The following is a 23,662-nucleotide window of genomic DNA, read 5'->3' on the forward strand; positions in this document are numbered from 1 at the left end:
CGATCAGGATGGGCCCAGTGAAAAGCACGAACCAATCTATCAGCATGAATGTCAGAAGCAGAGACCCAAGAATTATCCTCCTGGCCATTACCCTTCCATTTGACCAAGTACTGGAGTCTCCGTCTAGCCAAACGAGAATCCAATATTTTCTCTACCTGATATTCCACATTGCCTTTAACTAATACAGGGTCAGGAGGTGCCGCCATAGAAATGTCACATCGCCGTCAGACTCGGGGCCTGCTGTCCCGGCCTCAGCCACTAGGAGGCGCCGGACCGTCACATCGCCGTCAGACTCGGGGCCTGCTGTCCGGACCTCGGCCACCAGGAGGCCCCGGACTGTCACGTCGCCGTCTGACTCGGGGCCTGCTGTTCCTACCTCGGCTACTGGGAGGCGCCGTGGTTCACCCCCCGAGTGATGGCGGCGACAGAGAAGTGGCTCCTGCGCAGGCATCTGGTGGACGCAGGCTCCACTCCTCTGTCAGTCATGAAGGGGTTGATGCATCACCATCTGGCCTGGTCCTGGTGGCGGTCCTGATGACATCATCAGTCCGGGAACCCGTGAGGGATGACCCGATCCGTCAAATACCTTGGGACTGGTCTTGCAAGCCACCGGATATATTCTTGGTTCCCCTGTGTGCTACGGTGTGATTTGCTATTGTTTGACTCTGACCTCAGCCTGGATTTCTGACCCTTCTACTGCCTGACAATTTTGTACCTCTGCTACTCTCCTGGTTTGTGAACTTGGCCTGGATATTCGACTCTGCTACTGCCTGCTGTTTTTGTACCGTTGCCACTCTCCCGTTTTTGTGTTTTGCCTGGACTGTTTACTCTGCCACTGCCTGCCGATTCGGTACCTCCGCTGCTTTCTGTCTACGTTTTTTGATTCCCTGCCTTTTTCCCTTGGCGACCATCCTGTTCTGGCCCACTGCTCCTCTAGACAGCCACCCCTGGGCCTTGCTACAATTCCAGATCCCTGTATAGGGGTTAAGGGTCTCGGGGTTTCTCGGTGTGCTGTCCCTATTGCAGCCCAGATTCGCGGACGGAAGTCACAAGGAACTAGTGACTCCACAAACTTCTTCAACAGAGATTTATAAAACACGTTATGGATCTTAAATGTAACTGGAAGAGCCAATCGAAAAGAAACAGGATTAAGAATCTCCAAAATCTTACTGTATAAGGTCCAATGAATCTTGGCTTGAACTTTGTAGACGCAACCTTCATAGAAATATTCTTTGACGACAACCAAACCATATCACCCACTTTAAACCGGGGACCAATGGTCCTATGCAGGTTGGAAAACCGTTGGGCTTTTTCCTGAGAGAGGGACAACTTATCCACCACTTGGTCCCAAATCTGCTGCATTCTCTCTACCACAGTGTCCACACTTGGGCAGGTCGAAGATTCCACTTGCCCTGAAGAAAATCGAGGATGAAACCCAAAGTTACAGAAAAAGGGCGACATCAAAGTGGCAGAAATAGCTCTATTGTTTAGCGCGAATTTGGCCAAGGGCAAAAATTAGACCCAGTCATCCTGATCAGCAGATATAAAACATCTCAAATAGGACTCCAAAGTCTGGTTTGTTCTCTGTCTGCCCATTGGTCTGAGGATGAAACGCAGGGGAGAAAGATAACTGAATTCCCAGATTGGAACAAAAAGTTCTCCAAAATCTGGAAGCAAACTGGACTCCTCTGTCCGACACAATGTTCTCAGGAATCCCATGCAACCGAACCACCTGTTGTAAAACCAAGGACACCAACTCTGAAGAAGATGGCAACTTTGGGAGTGGTACAAGATGGACCATCTTAGAAAATCTATCACAAATCACCCAGATAACAGTCATTCTCTGAGAGGCAGGAAGATCAGAAATAAAATCCATTGAGATATGGGTCCATGGCCTCTTGGGCACCGGCAGGGGCATCAACCACCCACTAGAACGAGAACAGGATTTAGACCGAGAACAAGTCCCACAGGACTACACAAAATTCCTGACATCACGAGATAAGGCAGGCCACCAAAAAGACCGACTGACCAAATCTCAGGTACCAAAAATACCTGGATGACCAGCCAACGCGGAGCAATGAATTTCAGACATCACTCTTCCACTGGTCAGGAACATACAATTTTCCCATAGGGCAACGCTCAGGTTTGTCCTCCTGAAATTCCTCCAGGGCACGTCTCAAATTGGGCGAGATGGCGGAGAGAACTACCCCCTCACCTAGAATGGCAGTAGACTCGGTCATAATAAGAGAATCCGCAAAAAAACTCCTAGAAAGGGCGTCCGCCTTAACATTCTTAGTGCCCGGAAGAAAAGAGACCACAAAATTAAAACGCATGAAAAACAAGGCCCACCTAGCCTGTCTAGGATTCAAGCGTTTGACTGATTCAAGATAAATCAAATTCTTGTGGTCAGTGAGGACCACAACTTGATGTCTAGCTCCCTCCAACCAATGTCTCCACTCTTCAAATGCCAATTTCATGGCCAACAAGTCCCGATTCCCCACGTCATAGTTACGTTCAGGTGGGGAGAATTTTCGAGAAAAGGCACAGGGATTCATTTTAGAAGTCACCGGATCTTTTTGGGACAAAACAGCTCCTGCACCAATCTCAGAAGCATCTACCTTCACCTGAAATGGAAGTGAGACATCAGGTTGCCGTAGAACCGGAGCAGAAGTGAATCTCCGCTTAAGCTCCTGAAATGCCGAGACTGCCTCTGGAGACCAATTCACCACATCAGAGCCCTTCTTGGTCACATCAGTCAGTGGTTTGACAATACCGAAAAAATTACCTATAAATTTACGATAAAAATTAGCAAAACCCAAAAACTTCTGGAGAGCCTTCAAAGAAGTGGGCTGAACCCAATCATAAATGGCCTGTACCTTGGCCGGGTCCATTTCAATAGCCGACGGAGACAAAATAAATCCCAAAAATGAAATCCTCTGTACACCAAAGAGGCATTTCGATTCCTTAACATGCAGGGAATTTTCCCTCAAAATCCGGAACACAGTCCGGACATGTTCCACATGAGAATCCCAATCACTGGAAAAGATCAAAATATCATCCAGATAGATGAACAAAAACTTATCCACAAAGTCCCGGAAAATATCGTTCATAAAGGATTGGAAGACAGAAGGGGCATTAGTGAGCCCAAAAGGCATCACCAGGTACTCAAAATGTCCCTCCGGAGTATTAAACGCCATCTTCCATTCATCCCCGTGCTTGATGCGAATAAGATTATACGCCCCCTGAGATCAAGCTTGGTAAACCAGCAGGCACTTTTAACTCTGGAAAATAAATCAGAAATCAGGGGTAACGGGTACTGGCGTTTAACAGTGATTTTGTTAAGGGAACGATAGTCAATACAAGGCCTCAATGAACCATCTTTCTTGTTCACAAAAAAGAAACCAGCTAAGGGTGAAGAGGATGGTCTAATATGACCCTTCTCCAATGACTCCTTGATATACAGTAAGAACGCATAGCATCATGTTCGGGTACCGATAAGTTGAAAAGCCGACCCTTGGGAAATTTACACCCTGGCATTAACGCAATTGCACAGTCATAACTCCTATGAGGAGGCAGAGACGCAGACTTACTCTCACTAAATACATCAGAAAAATCAGCCAAATAATCAGGAATATCATGAGACTGGGGAGAGGTGGAGAAAACGGGAGTGTCACTAAGAACACACTGACAACCCCAACTCACCACAGACACAGATTTCCTATCCAAAACAGGATTATGAGTTTGCAACCAGGGAAAACCCAGAACAATAGTATCATGCAAATTGTGCAGCACCAAAAATTTACAATTTTCCTTGTGGTCCGGGGCGACCCGCATTATCACCTGGGTCCAAAACTGGGGTTTATTCTCCCCCAAAGGAGTAGCATCAATACCTCTCAAAGGGATAGGAGTCTTCAGGGGTATCATGGGAAAACCACAACGTTTAGCAAAGTCCAAATCCATCAGATTCAAAGCTGCTCCTGAATCTACAAAAGCCTTAGCGGAAAATGTGGATAAGGAGCAGATCAGAGTAATTGCCAAAAGAAACGTAGGTTGTACACTGCCCACAGCAAATGTGTGCGCAAAACGTTTCTCTCGTTTAGGGCAGACAGAAATAGTATGAGAGGCGTCTCCACAGAAAAAACACAGCTTATTACGCCTTCTAAACTCCTGATGTTGCGCTCTAGACAAAACCCTATCACATTGCATTGGGTTTAGACGATTGTTCAAAAGGCGACAACGCCTCTCGTGTAGTTTTACGTTCACGTACACGCCGATCAACTTGAATGGCTAATGACATAGAATCATCAAGACCAGAGGGAACAGGAAATCCCACCATAACATCTTTTACGGTTTCTGCCAAACCCTTCCGAAAGAGAGCTGCTAAGGCACCGTCATTCCATGTAGTAAGGACCGTCCACTTTCGGAATTTTTGACAGTATAACTCTGCAGAATCCTGACCCTGGCTCAATGCCAATAGGGTTTTCTCAGCTTGATCAATAGCATTAGGTTCATCATACAACAACCCCAAGGCTTGAAAAAATGCATCCACATTAGTTAGAATAGGATTTCCAGGTGTCAGAGAAAAAGCCCAATCCTGGGGATCGCCGCGCAGCAAGGAGATGACAATTTTAACCTGCTGCACAGAGCTCCCCGATGAGTTAGGCTTCAAAGCAAGAAATAGTTTACAATTATTCTTAAAATTCCAAAATTTAGACCGATCCCCAGAAAACACATCCGTAGTAGGGATTTTTGGTTCAACAGCAGGTCAATGAGCGAGATAGGCGGAAATTCCTTACACTTCAGCAGCGAGCTGCTCAACATGATCAGACAATTGCTTAATCTCCATTAAAGAAAAAATCCTCCTACGGCCCCAGAGAAAAAGAGGAAAAAATATATATTAAAAAAAAAAAAATTCTGACACTTTTTTTTTCTTTTTTTTACAATTCTCTCCTGCTTTTGAGTACCCTAGAATCTGCGGTTTAGGCTGGTGATTCTGTTATGATTCGGTCACCGAGGTGGAAAGCAAGAGCAAGCTAAGCCACAGAGAGGTTATTAACTAAGCGGATTGCAGACCCCTGATCCTATCCACACAACTAGCAGTAGCCGTGGAGCGTACCTACGATGATTATAGATGCCTCGACACAGCCGGAGAACTAAATAAGCCTAAAGCAAGAAAGGGGAAATCTAAACTGCCCCAGAGCTGACCCCAAAGGAATAGATAGCCCCCAAACATATATTGTCGGTGAGACAAGATGAAAACACAAACGCAGGTAGGAAAATAGGCTGAGCAAACGATGCGGCCCACACTAACTAGACAGGACAGGAAAGGAAAAACACTATCTGCAATCACGAAAAAAAAAACCCTGCAAAAAATGTCCAACACGTCTGATAGAAAAAAACTGAAGTCACTAGACTTCGCCCACTATATCAGCACTCTGGCATATTCTGAAAACAGAGCAAAAAGAGGCCAATCTAATAAGGGGCAAAAAACAAACTGGCACAAGCAGTAACATAAAGATGGAAATTCAGCACAGACCCAGCCGGGGCTGGCTGACCACACAAAACTGAATAGACAAAGCCAAATCAAATGTGAACAATAGCAAAGAACACTTAGCTTGAGCATGCAGGGACTGAACTGGAAGCTAAGACCTCAGGAGGCAGGAAAAAAATCACCAGCAGGGATAGAAGGAGTCGGCTGTCTTAAATCCAGTCAAAAACTCCAAATGTCCAATCGTCCTCATTATCAGGTGGCAGGCCTCTGTTAATTAGATCAGCTCCATTACCTCCTGTAACCACCAGAGGGAGCCCGGAAAGAGAAATCGCGACCCCTCTGTCAATACAACCATGTTATGAATGAGTCACCGTAGGAGGCAAAAACAGAAATACTAGCTAAGTCCAGAAAACCAGAGAAGTTGGCAGCTATCGGATTGCAGACCCCTGAACCTAACAACAACAACTAGCAGTAGCCGTGGGGGGTTCCTACGGTGCCCTAGACCCCTCGATCACAGCCGGAGAACTACATAGCCTAAAAACAGAAAGGGAAATCTAAACTGCCCCAGAGCAGACCCCAAAGCAATAGGCAGCCCCCAACATATAATGACGGTGAAGCAAGATGAAAAAACACACAGATAGAAAGATAGGCTGAGCAAATGATGGGGCCCAAGCTAACTAAAAAGGACAGAATAGAAAAGCTGCTGTCTGCAATCCGCCAAAACCCTATCAAAATAGGAGCCAACAGACTGACAGGGAAAAAGGCCCTGAAGACGCTAGGCTTCAAAAAGACTGTCAATACTCAGGTATTTTCTGAAGACAGAGCAAACCGACAAAAAGGAATTCAGCTCACCCCAGCAGGGAATGGCAGAATCCAGAAAAGCAAGGCAAACTAAAACCAAAACACAAATGCAAAAAGGCAAAGCTGAAAACTTAGCTTTTGAGGAGCAGGAATCAGACTGGTCTCCTAGAATTCCACAAAGAAATCACCAGCGAGGCAGAAGGGCGTCGGCTGCCTTATATCCAGTCAGAGATCCCCGTCGCCCAGTCATCCTCTCCCAGCTCAGGTGCTTGGTAATCAGCCTCACTACCTTCCTTCATCAGAAGAGGGAGTTCATCAGACCTCAATGGTGAAGGGGAAAATGAACTCATAACAGTTTGGCCGACTCCAGGTAAATCAAATTCTTGTGGTCAGTGAGGACCACGACTTGATGTTTAGCTCCCTCCAACCAATGTCTCCACTCCTCAAATGCCCATTTCATGGCTAACAGTTCCCGATTCCCCACATCATAGTTACGTTCAGATGGAGAGAACTATCGGGAAAAGAAAGCACAGGGATTCATTTTAGATGTTACAGGATCCTTTTGGGACAAAACAGCTCCTGCACCAATCTCAGAAGCGTCCACCTCTACCTGGAACGGGAGTGAGACATCAGGTTGCCGCAAAACCGGGGCAGAAGTGAATCTTCGCTTCAGCTCCTGAAAGGAAGAAACAGCCTCCGGAGACCAATTCAACACATCAGCACCCTTCTTAGTCAGATCAGTCAATGGCTTGGCAATACTAGAAAATTTTGCTATAAATTTCCGATAAAAATTAGCAAAACCCAAACACTTCTGGAGGGCCTTCAAAGAAGTGGGCTGAACCCAATCATAAATGGCCTGTACCTTGGCCGGGTCCATTTCAATAGTTGACGGAGACAAAATAAATCCCAAAAATGAAATCCTCTGTACCCCAAAAAGGCATTTCGATCCTTTGACATACAGGGAATTCTCCCTCGAGATCCGGAACACAGTCCGAACATGTTCCACATGAGAATCCCAATCCTTGGAGAAGATCAAAATATCATCCAGGTAGATAATCAAAAATTTATCCACAAAGTCACGGAAAATGTCGTTCATGAAGCACTGGAAGACAGAAGGGGCATTAGTGAGCCCAAAAGGCATCACCAGGTACTCAAAATGTCCCTCCGGAGTATTAAACGCCGTCTTCCATTCATCCCCATGCTTAATGCGGATAAGATTATACGTCCCCTGAGGTCAAGCTTGGTAAACCAGCAAGCACCTTTAACTCTGAAAAATAGATCCGAAATCAGGGGTAACGGATTCTGATATTTAATAGCAATTTTGTTGAGGGCACGATAATCAATACAAGGCCTTAATGAACCATCCTTTTTGGCCACGAAAAAAAACCCGGCACCTAAGGGTGAAGAGGATGGTCTAATATGTGAATGCCAGCCTCAGAATGAAACGTTATGCCGACAAGAGGCGACTAGACATTCCCCCGTATCGCCCTGGGGATAAGGTTTGGTTAGCTTCTCGGTACATCAGGTTAAAAATCCCCTCCTACAAGTTAGGCCCACGTTACATTGGTCCCTTTGAGGTCTTAAGTCGGATCAACAACGTGGCTTACAAGTTGAGGTTACACGCCTCACTTAAGATTCCCAACACTTTCCATGTGTCTCTCTTTAAACCAGCCGTGTTCAACCACTTCCATCCTGCACCCGCTCTAACCTCCCAACCATGTAGCTCGGATAACACCTTTGAGGTGAGGGATATTTTGGCTAGGAAGACTGTTAGAGGGAGAACTCTGTTTCTGGTTGATTGGAAGGGTTTTGGCCCCGAGGAGAGATCATGGGAACCCTCGGAGAATATTGATGCTCCCCACATCATGAGACGGTTCCTCTCCAACATTAGGATGAGGGGGCATAAAGAGGGGGGTACTGTCACAGTGCTGTCCACGCGCGCTGTCCGGCGCGCTCCTGCCCCTCGGCGCGTCCCCGCGCCCGGCCTTCGGCTCCCTCGGCGCCGGGTTCCTGCCCACGGCGCTCAGCCTCCTGGGTAGCTGACGCTCTAGGCCCCGCCCCCAAGATGGCGGCGCCCACCGCTACATATGGCCGGCGTCAGTCCTGGTAAGACGCCTGAGTATCTCATGCGGTGACGCTGTCCGCAGCTTCGCTCTCTGTGTCCTCAGGCCCCTCTTGTCTTCTGTCCCTGCTGCCTGTTTTACCGTGGTTCCACCTGCCTAACCTCGGTCTGCTTTTCTGTGCTCTGCCCTCCCTTTCTCCCTGGTGCTTTCCCTCCTCTGTCCTGCTACCTACTTCCCTCTCCGTCTCGGTAATTTGCTTTACAGCCTGTATTCATTTGTTTGCTTCTTTACATCTACAGCCTCCGTTCCTGTGCGCCCCTGGGTCCCCGGTTCCGCACCCACTGGGTTACTGCCTCACCTTATACGCTGCCTCCTGTTCTCCTACCTCAGTCGTCCCTTTGGTTCCGGCTGTTGCGGCTCTATCCCCGGGAGGTCTGTCCCTAACACTCCCTGTATAGGGGGTGGTCCTCACCTGGGCACTCGCCTCTGGGGGCTCTGGAGCCGTGACCCAGAGGGTCCACTTCCAGGTACTCCTTTGCTTTTCTGCCACACCGTAACAATGGTGAAGCCCAAGTCTTGGAATACCTGCAGCACTCTGCCATTAAACTTCTCCACAGACTCTGTTTTGTCTTGGCTCATGTCCTGTAAACTGAGAGCTTGCCCTGCAAATCTACTGTTGGCCCACTCTCTGAGTAGCTTAATTAGCTTTGGTCCTGACTCCCAATCATGCACATCTAACCCTGACAGCATATGTTCGCTGGTTCTACTGCATTCTATGGAAAAACGGCATAGGCTGCCTTTCCCGGTCTGGCAGATTATTCAGAATACTAGTCACCTAACTTGGGGTGAAGTGCACATAGTGCAAGGGCAGAGCCTCCATCTCCCCCTCCCTTCTGAGTGCCTATGGCCTTTTTCTCCCAGTTCTGGGGAGCATTGTTGTGAATTCTCTTTCTGGCTTCCCTCTGGTGATTGCTGAAGGTAGTGGAGCTGGTCGGATTGACAGAGGGGTTGCAAGTTCTCTTTCTGGGTTCCCTCTGGTGGTTACTGGAGGTAGTGGAGCTGATCTGATTGACAGAGGCTTGCCACCTGATAATGAGGAAGACGATTGGAGATCTGGGGTTTCTGATTGGGATTTAAGACAGCTGACTCCCACTATCCCTGCTGGTGATTTTCTTCCTGTACCTTCTGAGGTTTGATGTCTACTGTTCTGTCCCTGCATGGTTCAGCTAAGTGGTTCATTTGCTATTCTGTTTGCATTTGATCTGGTTTTGTTTATCTCTGCTTTGTGCGCGTCAGCCAGCTCCAGCTGGGGCTGTGCTAAATCACCGCCCATATGTTACTGCTTGTAGCAGTTTGATTTTTCCCCTGTTATATTGGTCTCTTTTTGCTTTGCTTTCAGAATATACCAGAGTGCTGAAATAGTGGGGGCGAAGTCGTGCGACTTCAGTGTTTTTTGTGCATCAGACATGTTGGACTTTTCAGGTTTTTTGCGTGATTGCAGATGGTGTCTTTCCTTTCCTGTCCTGTCTAGTCAGTGTGGGCCCCATCATTTGCTCGGTCTATTTTCCTGCCTGCGTTTGTGTTTTCATCTTGTCTCACCGACAATATATGTTTGGGGGCTATCTATTCCTTTGGGGTCTGCTCCGGGGCAGTTTAGATTTCCCCTTTCTTGCTTTAGGTTTAGTTAGCTCTCCGTCTGTGCTGAGGCATCTAGGATCATTGAAGGTATGCTCCACAGCTACTGCTAGTTGTGTGGATAGGATCAGGGGTCTGCAATCTGCTTAGTTACCAACCTCTCTGGTTTTCTGTGGCCTAGCCTGGGCCTGCTATCCTCCTCGGTGACCCATTCATAACAATACGGATGGAGGGCACCCTCGAGAAGATAACGCCATTCCTCAAGAGCCATCTTAATGGCCAAGAGTTCTCTATCACCAATGGCATAGTTACGTTCGGGAGCGGAGAAAGCTTGGAGAAGAAGCCGCAGGTAAGGGTGCGGCCCGAGGAAGACTTCTGCAGGAGATCTGCTCCAGCTCCCACCGAGGATGCGTCCACCTCGAGGATAAATGACCTGCTGGCATCTGGGCGATGAAGTACCGGAGACTTGGCGAATTCTAATTTCAGGGCCGCGAATGCCGCCTCTGCTTCAGAGGGCCAGTGGTTGGGATCGGCCCCTTTGCGGACAAGAGCCGAGATGGGCTTGGCCAAAGACGAGAAATGAGGGATAAATTGCCTATAATAATTGGCGAAGCCCAAAAACCGCTGAATTGCCTTGACTCCGGAAAGACGTGGCCAATTGAGAACTGCCGAGACCTTCGCAGGATCCATCTCCAGACCCGAGTCTGAAACGATAAAACCAAGAAAAGGCAAGGACCTTTGCTCAAAGAGACATTTCTCTAACTTGGCAAAGAGATGATTCTCTCTGAGACGTAGAAGGACTTGACGGACGTCTCGGCGATGTGTGGCCAGATCAGAAGAGAAAACCAAGATGTCGTCTAGATAGACTACGACACAGGTGTAGAGAAGATCTCTGAAGACATCATTTACGAGTTCTTGGAACACCGCGGGTGCGTTGCAAAGTCCAAAGGACATAACCAAATACTCGTAGTGCCCGTCCCGCGTGTTGAACGCCGTCTTCCACTCGTCCCCAGAGCGTATCCGAACCAGATTGTAGGCCCCTCGAAGATCAAGCTTGGTAAATACTCGCGCCCCCTTCAAGTGATCAAAAAGTTCAGAGATGAGAGGTAGTGGATACTTATTCTTCACTGTGATACGATTCAAGCCACGATAATCGATGTATGGCCGCAGGGACCCATCCTTCTTCTTTACGAAAAAGAAGCCTGCTCCAGCAGGGGCTGAGGATTTCCGAATGAAACCCCTGGCCAAATTGTCCTGGATGTATTCAGACATGGCCTGGGTCTCAGCTGGAGAGAGGGGATAAATTCTCCCACGAGGTGGAGTAGTACCAGAGACGAGCTCGATGGGGCAGTCGTAGGGACGGTGAGGAGGGAGAGTCTCCGCCTCCCTCTTGTCAAATACATCCAAAAAATCATGGTACACCGGAGGCAATCCTGGGGGAACAGGCAAAGGACGGGGGTCACCTACGGGACGCACCGGCAGCAGACACCGAGCCCGACAGGACTACCCCAAGCGCAAGACGTTACCATTATGCCAATCTAAGATGGGCTCGTGTAGCCGCAACCAAGGAAGACCAAGCAGGATAGGGTGAGAAATGCCTGCTAGGACGTAAAACGTGATCCTCTCCTTGTGCAGCGCCCCTACTTGCAATACCACTTCATGAGTAATTAACGAAACCGTCTCTAGCAGGGGCCGACCATCTACAGAGGCGAGAATTTGTGGTTTTTTCAAGGGCCTGACGGGAACTGACAGCTTATTAACCTCCTCTAGCCTGATGAAATTCCCGGCGGCACCCGAGTCCACGTAGGCCACCAGAGAAGCCCGCTGCCCACCAACATTCAACAGGACGGACAAAGTGAGAGGAAGAGAGGTATCATGTGCACCTAGGGAGGCCTCTCTTACCTGGCCTAGGCGGAGAAGTTTTCCGGACGCTCGGGACAAGTTCGGATGAGGTGGGAACCGCTACCGCAGTAGAAGCACTGACCGTGGAGGCTCCTTTCCCTACGACGCTGATCGGACAGCTTCAGGCGATCCACCTGCATAGGTTCGGGTGTCGGAGGTGACTGGAGACTCCTAGGTAGAGGACTGGGTGGCCTGCGGATAGAAGAAAGTGGACAAGAAACCCTTCTCTCCCTGGCACGCTCCAGAATGCGGAGGCCAATTCGCGTCGCTAGAGAGATCAAATCCTCGAGAGCTGTAGGGGTGTCACGACCCGCGAGCTCATCTTTTATCCGATTTGAGAGGCCTCGCCAAAAAGCGCCCACCAAGGCCTCATTATTCCAACCTAAGTCAGAAGAAAGAGTCCTAAACTGGATGGCATACTGGCCCACCGTTAAAGAACCTTTACATAAGCTAAATAAAGCCTCAGTGGTAGAGGCTAAACGGCCCGTTTCGTCAAAAACTCGACGAAACGTATCCAAAAACACGGAAAGCTGAGTAACTACCGGGTCATCGTGTTCCCAGAGCGGATTGACCCAAGCCAACACGTCCCCCTCAAGATGGGAAATGATGAAGGCCACCTTGGCTCGGTCAGAGGGGTACTTGTTGTGAGTTCATTTTCCCCTTCACCACTCAGGCCCGATGAACTCCCTCTGCTGGTTAAGAAAGGTAGTGAGCCTGATTATCAAACATCTGAGACTAATGATGATGACTGGCTGAGTGGAGTTACTGACTGGATATAAGGCCGCCGACGCCCTTCTGCCCTGCGGGTGATTTCTCTGTGGGATCCTTGGAGACCAGTCTGAATTCCTGCTCTTCTAAAGCTAAGTTTTCTGCTATGCTTTTTGCATTTTTGCTTTGACTTTGTTTTGCTTTGTTTTTCTGGATTTCTGCCATTCCCTGCTGGGGTGAGCTGAATTCCTTTAGCTCTGTCTTCAGAAAATACCTGAGTGCTGATATAGCTTTTGAAGCCTAGCTGCTTCAGGGCCTTTTTCCATTTCAGCTTGTTGGCTTTGTCTTTTATAGGGTTTTGGCAGATTGCAGACAGCAGCCTTCCTATCCTGTCCTATTTTTAGTTAGTTTGGGCCCCATTGTTTGCTCAGCCTATCTTTCTATCTGTGTGAGTGTTTTTTCATCTTGATTCACCGTCATTATATGTTGGAGGCTGCCTTTTACTTTGGGGTCTGCTCTGGGGCAGTTTAGATTTCCTTTTCTGTCTTTAGGCTCTTTAGCTCTCCGGCTGTGATCGAGGGGTCTAGGGCACCGTAGGAACCCCCCTCGGCTACTGCTAGTTGTGTTGTTAGGTTCAGGGGTCTGCAATCTGATAGTTGCCAACTTCTCTGGTTTTCTGGACGTAGCTTCTATTTTTGTGTCTGCCTCCTACGGTGACTCTCTTCATAACAGGTACTGCTGGGGCAGCAACTCAAAATGGAGACGGCACTGATTCAAAAAACCCCGGCATAGCTTGGCGTCTCCATTATATCGGGGAGGTTTTGCTAACCGCGGAGGAGGATGGGGACCCGTGGCTGGGGGAACAGATGCGGCCGCCTGCAAGGCGAGCAACCGATCGTCCACCGAAACCATATAGCTGAGGATATGCGACTGGGTGTCTCGCTGCTGCGCCAACTCTTGTTGTAGACCAGCCAACTGGGCGGCGTTACCAGGGTCAGACGACTGGAGAGCGGACAGACGTAAGTCCATGGTTTTCATGAAGGACATCATGCGCGTCTGATTCTCCCGAAGAAAGACTAACTCCTTCTGAGCAGCCGTGGCTCCGGCGGGGTCCATGGCCTGAGTATGCTGTTACGGTGTGGCGGAAAAGCAAAGGAGTACCTGGAAGTGGATCCTCTGGGTCACGGCTCCAGAGCCCCCAGAGGCGAGTGCCCAGGTGAGGACCACCCCCTATACAGGGAGTGTTAGGGACAGACCTCCCGAGGATAGAGCCGCGACACCCGGAACCAAAGGGACGACTGAGGTAGGAGAACAGGAGGCAGCGTATAAGGTGAGGCAGTAACCCAGTGGGTGCGGAACCGGGGACCCAGGGGCGCACAGGAACGGAGGCTGTAGATGTAAAGAAATACAAATGAATACAGGCTGTACAGCAAATAACAGAGACGGAGAGGGAAGTAGGTAGCAGGACAGAGGAGGGAAAGCACCAGGGAGACAGGGAGGGCAGAGCACAGAAAAGTAGACCGAGGATAGTCAGGTGGAACCACGGTAAAACAGGCAGCAGGGACAGAAGACAAGAGGGGCCTGAGGACACAGAGAGCGAAGCTGCGGACAGCGTCACCGCATGAGATACTCAGGCATCTTACCAGGACTGACGCCGGCCATATGTAGCGGTGGGCGCCGCCATCTTGGGGGCGGGGCCTAGCGCATCAGCTACCCAGGAGGCTGAGCGCCGTGGGCAGGAACCCGGCGCCGAGGGAGCCGAAGGCCGGGCGCGGGGACGCGCCGAGGGGCAGGAGCGCGTCAGACAGCGCGCGTGGACAGCGCTGTGACAACCATTCATGATAAAATACATAGACAAATATTGGCACAGGCCTTTGTGCAGGGACTAAGGGAACCAATAAAAAAACCACTGATAGTGGCCAGACCCGAGTACAGGTCAATAGCAATGGATGTCCTGCTCCTAGTAGCAAAACAGATTGAGTCCCAACCAAGAGTGTGGAAGACAGTCACTCGTATGGCGGCTACTGACCTAGGTGAACAACCACGCTAGAAAGACAGAAGAAACATCATATGTTACAACTCTGGCAACTTGGCCACTTCTGGAACCAGTGCAAAGTACTTGTGCAGCCCAGAAGCTTGCCCAGAGGGACAGGTCAGAGAGGAAACACAGAAAGCAGTGAAGAGCCCCACCCATAGGACAGGGGCAAGCCAGGTCCACAAGACACCACCCTCCTAACATTAAAAACCCCACCAGTGGGACCAATACCACAAATTGCCTTAAAGGTGGATGGGGTTTCCAGATCTTTTCTTGTGAACATTTGAGCAGCCAGAAGTGTGATGAGACATGTGGAACTCCCTGACCTCACCTGCCTATCGGAATCCTCTGTGTCTTGCATGGGGATTGATTGCCAAATCAGATATTTCCCGCTTACAAAGCCCCTGAACGTGTGTTCTCAGCCAGGACACTCTATTCTGTCCCAGTTTATGGTGTCAAGGACCTGTCCACTCAACCTGCTGGGAGCGGACCTTCACCAGCACTAGGTCTACCTGAAGCCATTGAAGCCATTTTGTTTATACCTAATGGAAAAAGGTCATGCCACTGGGGTCCTGACACAGATTCAAGGAGGAAAACAGAGACCCCTAGGCTACTTTTCAGCTCGCATGGATCCAATTGCAAGGGAGCCCCCCTCCTGCATGAGAGCACTATTTGCAGCACAAGCCCTCCTAGACAAGACTGCTGACATCATCCTTTGACATCCGCTGGAGATCCTGGCTCCACATGACATCTCAGCAATCAATAAGGTACTGTCACACTAAGCAATATCGCTAGCAATATCGCTATAATTTGTGACGTTATAGCGATATTTCTAGCGATATCGCTGTGTCTGATACTTAGCAACGACCCGCTCCCCCGCTGGTTATCGCTGATCGCGTGAGAACATCCTGGACTGTTTCTCATTGTCAGCTTCCTGTGGCGCTTCCTGTGGAGAGACGAGCGTGGAGCCGGGCGGGAGGACGCAGGATCGCCTAGTGTGACACGTAATTAGCGACCCCCGTCCTGAGCGATGTCGCTGGTGAGATCTGCCTGTGTGGCAGCTCACTAGTGACCACTTAGCGATGTACCAGCGATCCTGACTGCGTCATATCGCTGGTCAGGATCGCTAGTACATCGCTAAGTGTGACAGTACCTTTAGCCAAACCTAGTCAAAACACCTCTCTGCCGCTAGGCATCTTCGCCTCCAGTGCTCTCTACTCTTGCCTGACAGATGCACAGTGCTCAATCCGGCCACTCTACTCCCCTTCCCAACGGGGGATACAGACTCTTCAGATCAAAATCTGCATGATACCTTTCACAAGGATCTGGACTTACTCCTGACTGATGACCATGATAGTTTCAACATCATGCAACAGGAAACAGCAGGATTAACTAATGTGGCAGGTGAGCTACTGACCAACCCAGAGTTGATCTTTACATAGATGACTCCAGATTTGCAGATGATGAAGGAAAATTCCATATGGGATGTGCAGTCACCAGCCATCAAGAAATCCTATGTTCAGAAGTTTGCAACCTAGTCTGTCAACCCAGGAAGCAGAACTGATAGCGCTGACAAAAGCCTGACTCCAGGTATTCGCACGGTATAGCACACGACTTTGGACCCATCTGGGCTGCAAGGGACTTCATCACAGCAAACGGGACAACCATGAAGCATCATGGAGCCATCAGAAACTTGCTGGATGCACTCCAACTGCCAAAGATGGTGGTAATATTATAAGGCAAAGCACATGGAAAATTAAATACAGTAGAGGCACGAGGCAATAACATGGCGGACATGGCAGCCAAAGAAGCAGCCAAAGGAAGACAACATGGAGAGGTGGGAGAGGTCGCAGAGCCGGATGGCTACTGCATGACGAATCAGGACAAGAAACCTGATGAGAAGATGACCTGGGTCAAGAAACTACAAGACCAGGCTCCAAAGTACGAGAAGGAAAACTGGATGTGGAAGGGAGCAATGCTGTGAGTTCATTTTCCCCTTCACTACTCAGGCCCGATGAACTCCCTCTGCTGGTTAAGAAAGGTAGTGAGCCTGATTATCAAACATCTGAGACTAATGATGATGACTGGCTGAGTGGAGTCACTGACTGGATATAAGGCTGTCGACGCCCTTCTGCCCTGCGGGTGATTTCTCTGTGGGATCCTTGGATACCAGTCTGAATTCCTGCTCTCCTAAAGCTAAGTTTTCTGCTCTGCCTTTTGCATTTGTGCTTTGACTTTTGTTTTGCTGATTTCTGCCATTCCCTGCTGGGGTAAGCTGAATTCCTTTAGCTCTGTCTTCAGAAAATACCTGAGTGCTGATATAGTTTTTGAAGCCTAGCTGCTTCAGGGCCTTTTTCCATATCAGCCTGTTGGCTTTTGTATTTTATAGGGTTTTTGCAGATTGCAGACAGCAGCTCTCCTATCCTGTCCTATTTTAGTGAGTTTGGGCCCCATCGTTTGCTCAGCCTATCTTTCTGTCTGTGTGAGCGTTTTTTCATCTTGCTTCACCGTCATTATATGTTGGGGGCTGCCTTTTACTTTGGGGTCTGCTCTGGGGCAGTTTAGATTTCCTTTTCTGTCTTTATGCTCTTTAGCTCTCCGGCTGTGATCGAGGGGTCTAGGGCACCGTAAGAACCCCCCACGGCTACTGCTAGTTGTGTTGATAGGTTCAGGGGTCTGCAATCTGATAGTTGCCAACTTCTCCGGTTTTCTGGACTTAGCTTCTATTTTTGTGTCTGCCTCCTACGGTGACTCGATCATAACAGAGCAATGCATGAAGAAGGAAGGTTATTTGCAATGGATTTCAAACCATGCCTACCTCGGAGCATGTACCCTATGGTGGTTCAATGGGCACATGGGCCCACACACAGATCCAAGACGCAAATGATTAATCTGATTGGTACTTACTGGTTCGCTCCAGGGATTTCCACCCTAACAGCTAAGTTTACTAGCAGCTGTTTGACCTGTAGCAAATGTAACCCTGGACGAGTGGAGAAAGTTCCCCCCCGACATCTGGTCAGACCACTGTTCCCTTTCCAGAGGATTCAGATAGATCACATGCAGATGCCACCAAGCGGAGGATTTGAATATGCCCTTGTGGTTGTAGATGTGTTCTCAGGATAGGCTAGTTTCACACTAGCGTTTGTGAGCGCAGTCTGCGTTTGGCGGCGCATGCATCCTTTTGACGGTGCGCTGAGCAGCGCCAAACGCAACCTGTTGCATTTTGGTTGTGCTCGGCGCACCGTCAAAAGGATGCATGCGCCGCCAAACGCAGACTGTGCGCAGACTGCGCACAGCCTGCGCCCTCTGTGATGAAGATAGGGGACGCATGCAACGTCATGCGCCCGGAGGCGGAGATTCTGGTGGAGGCGGGGCAGGGGGCGGGGCTTAGCGGCAGCCGTGCGCAGGCCGTCGCTGCGCTCACAAACGCTAGTGTGAAACTAGCCATAGCCAAAAGTTTTCCCAGTGAGGAACCAGTCAGCGAAGACTACTGCAAAGAAGCTGCACTACTTTCGGAAATAATGTGTAGATATGGGTTGAAGTGTAGATACGGAGAAGTGATAGAAAGTGATCAGGGACTTGCATTCACAGCAAACCTGACAAGTGAGATCTGGTCAGCAGTAGGGTCAGACTTAGGCCTACACATTCCCTGCGATCCCCAAAGTAGCGGGAAAGTAGAAAGACTAAACGGGACACAGAACAGGATGTTGAAAGCTGCCCAAGAAAGAAACAGTCCATGGCGCGAGACACTCCCAATCACACCCAGGTTAAGGGTATTCTTCTCTCAACAGCTGACTATGCAATATGACACCTTGTCTGCTTATGTGATTGAACTGATCAAAAAACTTGCCAATGTCAATTCTCGAGTTTTCTCTTCGTTGCCAGATCCAGATTCAGTACCTGGTGAGCACTCCTTGAAGCCAGGAGACTGGGTTTTGTTGAAGAAGTTTGTTAGGAGAACACTCAATCCCAGATTTGATGGTCCTTTCAAAGTGCTGCTGATGACACCGACCTCTGTGAGACTGGGGGAAAGACCGACTTGGATCCATGCATGCTGTTGAATACAAGACCATGATTGCCATTCCATGAACCCTTGTTAGGGACAGATCTTCTGAAAAAAGCATATACAGAATGGGAGGAATAGGGCTAAGCAACAGCACATGTGAAAAAGACTTGGGCATACTAATAGATCACAGACTGAATATGAGTCAACAGTGTGATGCAGCAGCAAAAAAGGCAAATGCAATTCTAGGATGTATTAACAGAAGCATACAGTCTAGATCACGTGAAGTCATTATTTCCCTCTACTCCTCTTTGGTCAGACCTCATCTGGAATATTGTGTCCAGTTTTGGGCACCACATTTTAAAAAAGACATCAACAAACTGGAGCAAGTTCAGAAAAGAGCGACCAGAATGGTGACCGGTCTGCAAACCCTGTCTTATGAGGAAAGGTTGCAGGATTTGGGAATGTTCAGTTTGCAAAAGAGAAGACTGAGAGGAGACTTAATTGCTGTCTACAAATATCTAAAGGGCTGTCACATTGTAGAAGGATCAACTTTATTCTCATTTGCACAAGGAAAGACTAGAAGCAATGGGATGAAACTGAATGGGAGGAGACACAGATTAGATATTAGAAAAAACTTTTTGACAGTTAGAGTGATCAATGAGTGGAACAAGCTGCCACGAGAAGTGGTGAGTTCTCCTTCAATGGAAGTCTTCAAACAGAGGCTGGACAGACATCTGACTGGGATGATTTAGCGAATCCTGCTTTGAGCAGGGGGTTGGACCAGATGGCCCAGGAGGTCCCTTCCAACTGTACCATTCTATGATTCTATGATTCTATGATTCTATGACGTCCCTATGTGAGAGTCTGCACAAAAGGGTGGATGCATTAGGCATACATACACAGAAATGGCAATGTTGTGCATTGGATAGGTTAGTAGAGGGAGGAAACACAAGGAGTTCAATTTTTGACAGGTTCAGTTTCAGATAGAGGGAGGACATGATGTTGGAGCCAGCGGTAAGACAATCACTGGTGTTTTCTAATAATGCAGGCATGATGTCAGAAGTAGAAGTGTATAACTGGATGTCATCAGCATAGAGATGGTACTGGAAACTGAATCTACTGATTGTTTTTCCAAAATGGGCAGTGTGCAAGGAGAAGAGGAGGGGGTCTAGGACTGAGCCCTGAGGAACCCCAAAAGTAAGGAGAAGATGAGAGGAGGAGGAGCCGGCAAAAGAAGAAGCGGCCAGAGAGGTAGGAGGAGAACCAGGAGAGAACGGTGTCGTTGAGGTCGATGGAGGGGAGCACAGTGAGGAGGAGATGATGACCCACAGTGTCGAATGCTGCAGAGTGTAACAACTATAAGGGTACTACGGAATCTACTTGCGTGGGATAATACGAGACTGAGACCAAAGTTGAAGCAAATAAGTATATTTTTAGCCAGGGTAACACAACCTAACAGAGTTCTTCCTTCAATGGTAACGAAAACACAGCACAATATTGAGTGAAGCAAGTAAAGTAAAACTAGCAGAGCACTTCCTGCAATAGTAACGAAAACACAGCACAATATAGAATGATGCAGAATAACTGAAGAGCAGAGCGCGACTGCTAATATGAACCAGTCCAACAATAATATGACGCAGGTGTGCACAAGCACTAAATGTAGTAGTCCAGCAGTAAGTATGAAAGTAGAGGACTGTAGGCGGCAGATCGTGGAAAGGCTTAGCACCTAGTAATGAGCAGCAGCAGCAGGGAGTCACCAGCAGACAGGCAGGAGCCAACAGCAACAAAATACTCAGGCACAGAGGAGCACATGACCTGGCCTTAAATAATCAGGATAGACAGGAAGTTCCACAACAGGATGAGATACAAGACTCCATCTTGCATCAGGGCAAACAGGCACTAAGGAAAGTCCAGAATCCTTACACAGAGAGATCCAGGAAAATTATCATGGAGTAGTGACCATAAGATTTAGCTGTTAGTAGATCATTAGAGACTTTAGTGAGGGTGTGGCACGGCAGGAGTTCAGTTTCCACAATGGCCTTAACTGGAAGCAAAGAAGGAATCCCCTTACCAGGTAGTTCTAGCTTACAACAGAGCTCCTGCTCCACGCCAGCAGGGGGAGCTCTAAACCCGACTTCAGGGGAGCTGCTCTTTCTGGTCAGGAGGAAGAGAGTGTTAGAGCCTGAACAAGGTTGAGAGAGGACGTGTGGAAAGGAGCTGGGGATAGGAGCTCCATCTCCATGCTCACCCCAGGCTTGAGCGCCAGTGACCATGCACAGGAGCCCGAGGCTGTGTGGATACTAAAGCCCCGGCAGCAGAATCCAGAGGGCAGAGGACCACAGATCTTCTTTCCCCTACTGATACTCAACGACACAGCAGCACGTGTGAGCTGGAGACGCCAGACACGAGCGACCCCTGAAGTAGGCTCCAGCTGCTTGTCATGCGAGTGGAGTTCTACCTAAGCATCAGACAGAAAGGGACTTGAATAGAGTTTACAGCAGCAAGTACTTCAGAGAATAGCGCTAGAAAGGAGGCCTCACAACCCACCTGACTAAGGAAATTCCCAAATTGCTTCCAGGCTGACCGGCTCCAGAACCATCTGTAACCTGAGTCCCGGACTGTACCTGCACTGCTCAGTAAAATGTAAAGGAAACTGCACCCTGCTGTGTATTCTGAATCATTCCTGCGTCACCTGCCCTGCACCACACTCACCACCATCACCTTTATCATCCTAACTGCCCTGGTAGACAGCTCTACCCGTGGAGAGCTTAACCATCTTTGCTGCTCTATCATCACCCCAGAGGATCTGCATTGCAGCGTCGGTCCCCTGACCGAATATCACGGGTGGCGTCAAACACTTTATTACAAACTTTATTATCCCTTTTTCACTATCCCTTTTATTGGATGCCCAGGGCCATGGACTGGGTCACTGCTGCTGTGACACTTTAAGAAGCGGCCCAGTACCGAGTATCCCCACTGACCTGGCGGGTGATCCATTTCTGGTATCACGAACAGGAACCGTACCCCAGCATTGCCGGGTACTGTGTGCCATACACTTTGTTGGAACTGGGTGAATTGCCATTACAGTGCCGCATGGTGCGCGGGAACCAGAAAGGGCATGTCGTCGTGGGCGGCGTCTGAGAGAGCATGAAAAGAGAAGTGCTGCGCGGGCTCAGACATCAGCTGGCAGAGAAATGGGAACGGAGGCCTGGGACCCCGGCGCGCACAGTTCATCCCGCCGACAGAGTAACAGCCTTGTAAGCCAGTGGAAACTCAGAGTCTGGCTAAGATTCACTGGGGGGAAAGAAAATGTCCAGCACAGTGGGAAATATAGCAGTGGACGCAGCCGCAGCCCCCATAGTGCTGTAAGATTCAGTGGCAGGCGCAGCTGCAGCCCCCATAGTACAGCAGGATCCAGCGGCCGACGCAACCGCAGCTCCAGAGCACAGCAAGATCTGGTGACCGCCGCTGCAGTCCCTATAATGCCGCTATCAATGCCATATATACCGGAAGCAGCCTGGCTACCGCAGTACTCAGGGGAGTCATATGCCCTGAGCGATTTCAAGGAGAGACTGTGTTGTTTGTTTGACGTGTACCCCCGTTCTGAAAGCCAAAAAGTAAGCGTTCTCATTGGTCAGTTAACTGGTGCGGCTCACTCAGAAGTAAAGTCCTGTCAGGATACTGACAAAGGAACTGTTAAGCAGATCCTGGCCAAGTTAAAGGACACCTTTGACAACCGCACTGCAGCAGAAATAAAAATGAGGTTCTTTGGCTGCAAAAAAAGGGTGCAGGACAGCATACGGGACTCTGCCCTTAAGCTTCAGGAGGCACTGCGGGCCATAAAGCAGATTGACCCATACAGCGTGCAGGATGGAGACAGATTGTTAAAGGAGCAATTTATTGTGGGACTTCTGTCCAGCACCCACAGGACACAGCTGCGCATCGTGGGCCTACAAAACCCTAACCTGAACTTTGCAGACTTTAAAGATAGGGCTTTCCGGGTGCTGCTCAAACCAAATGTCAGCCGCCCAGTGCCCCCTAGGCGCCCAGCAATTACATACCACCAGGAGGCCGCATCCTTCCCTCAGGCCCCTGTTGAGGCCGACGCACAGACCCTGGATAATGATCCATCTGCAGAACTACGTCTTCAGGTCCAGGAGCTGACCAAAAGCGTGGCTACCCTTGCCAAAACCGTGCAATACATGCAAGTGCCCCTGAAGGAGAAGATCCAGTTGGCTTCAAGTCCAGATGTCACCCCGTGGCGACGGTTGAAGAGGATCCCACTGAACAGAGGGAGAGACAACGATCGCTATGACCAGGACGGATGACCCATTTACCGCCGCTGCAGCAAAGTGGGGCACATCGCGAGATTTTGCATTTTAAACAAGCAACCCCTGGGGCAGAGTGCCAATTCCCAAGAAGGATGACCAGGCCCACAAAGCTGGCGAGCAAAGCACGTCGGAGGACGACCGGTCCTCCCAGTTGTCATTGACAGCATCCCAATGAATGCTTTATTGGACACCGGCTCTCAGCTGACAACTATGCCATATATCCTTTACAAACGGTACTAGGCTAACTCTGATATTACTCGCGGCCCAGAAAGTGAGCTGACAGTAGTCACCAGCAATGGTCAGCCTTTGCCACAAGTGGGGTATAAGGAGGTGACCATTAAGGTGGGGTGAGTATAATTAAAAGCCCAAGGCCTGATAATTGTAGACATTGATAGATGAGAAAGTAACCCAATAATGAACTTAGGTACTAATGTGATAGAAAATTGTCTTGCCGAGGTTATTGTTTTGTTGCAACAGGTAGCCGAAACTGCTGGTTCCAGTGAGCAGCAGGTCCTGCAAATGGAGAGCAAGGCCTTGATGCAAAGACAACAGGTGGCGCTATCTGGCAGAGAAGTTGGCAGTGTCAGTGAGTGATTCATTCCCCATTGCATTACCCCCAAGGAGTGAAATGTTAATTTGGTGTCAAGCAGCCATAGGCCTCAGGGGAAGAGATTGCCAGGCCCTGGTAGA

At 49.2% G+C, this 23,662-nt stretch overlaps 1 protein-coding gene across 2 annotated transcripts in view; it reads right to left on the reverse strand.

The window, feature by feature from the left end:
- The window catches only part of LOC141047907 (cytochrome P450 2C7-like), a 217,590-nt gene that overhangs the window by 151,064 nt on the left and 42,864 nt on the right, over nucleotides 1-23,662 (reverse strand). The window contains exon 1 of one of the 2 annotated variants that reach the window (XM_073543227.1): nucleotides 18,536-18,737. The exons of the other annotated variant lie outside the window; for it this stretch is intronic. Within the exon in view, the coding sequence (XP_073399328.1) occupies nucleotides 18,536-18,722 (187 nt within the window). The 5' untranslated portion in view covers nucleotides 18,723-18,737. Of the gene's footprint in view, nucleotides 1-18,535; nucleotides 18,738-23,662 lie in introns of those variants that run through there. 2 annotated transcript variants of the gene reach the window in all.

Source organism: Dendrobates tinctorius, unplaced genomic scaffold (genome assembly GCF_039654945.1).
Source record: "Dendrobates tinctorius isolate UK_male_01 unplaced genomic scaffold, ASM3965494v1 ptg000130l, whole genome shotgun sequence".
In the NCBI taxonomy this organism is placed as follows: Eukaryota; Metazoa; Chordata; class Amphibia; order Anura; family Dendrobatidae; genus Dendrobates; species Dendrobates tinctorius.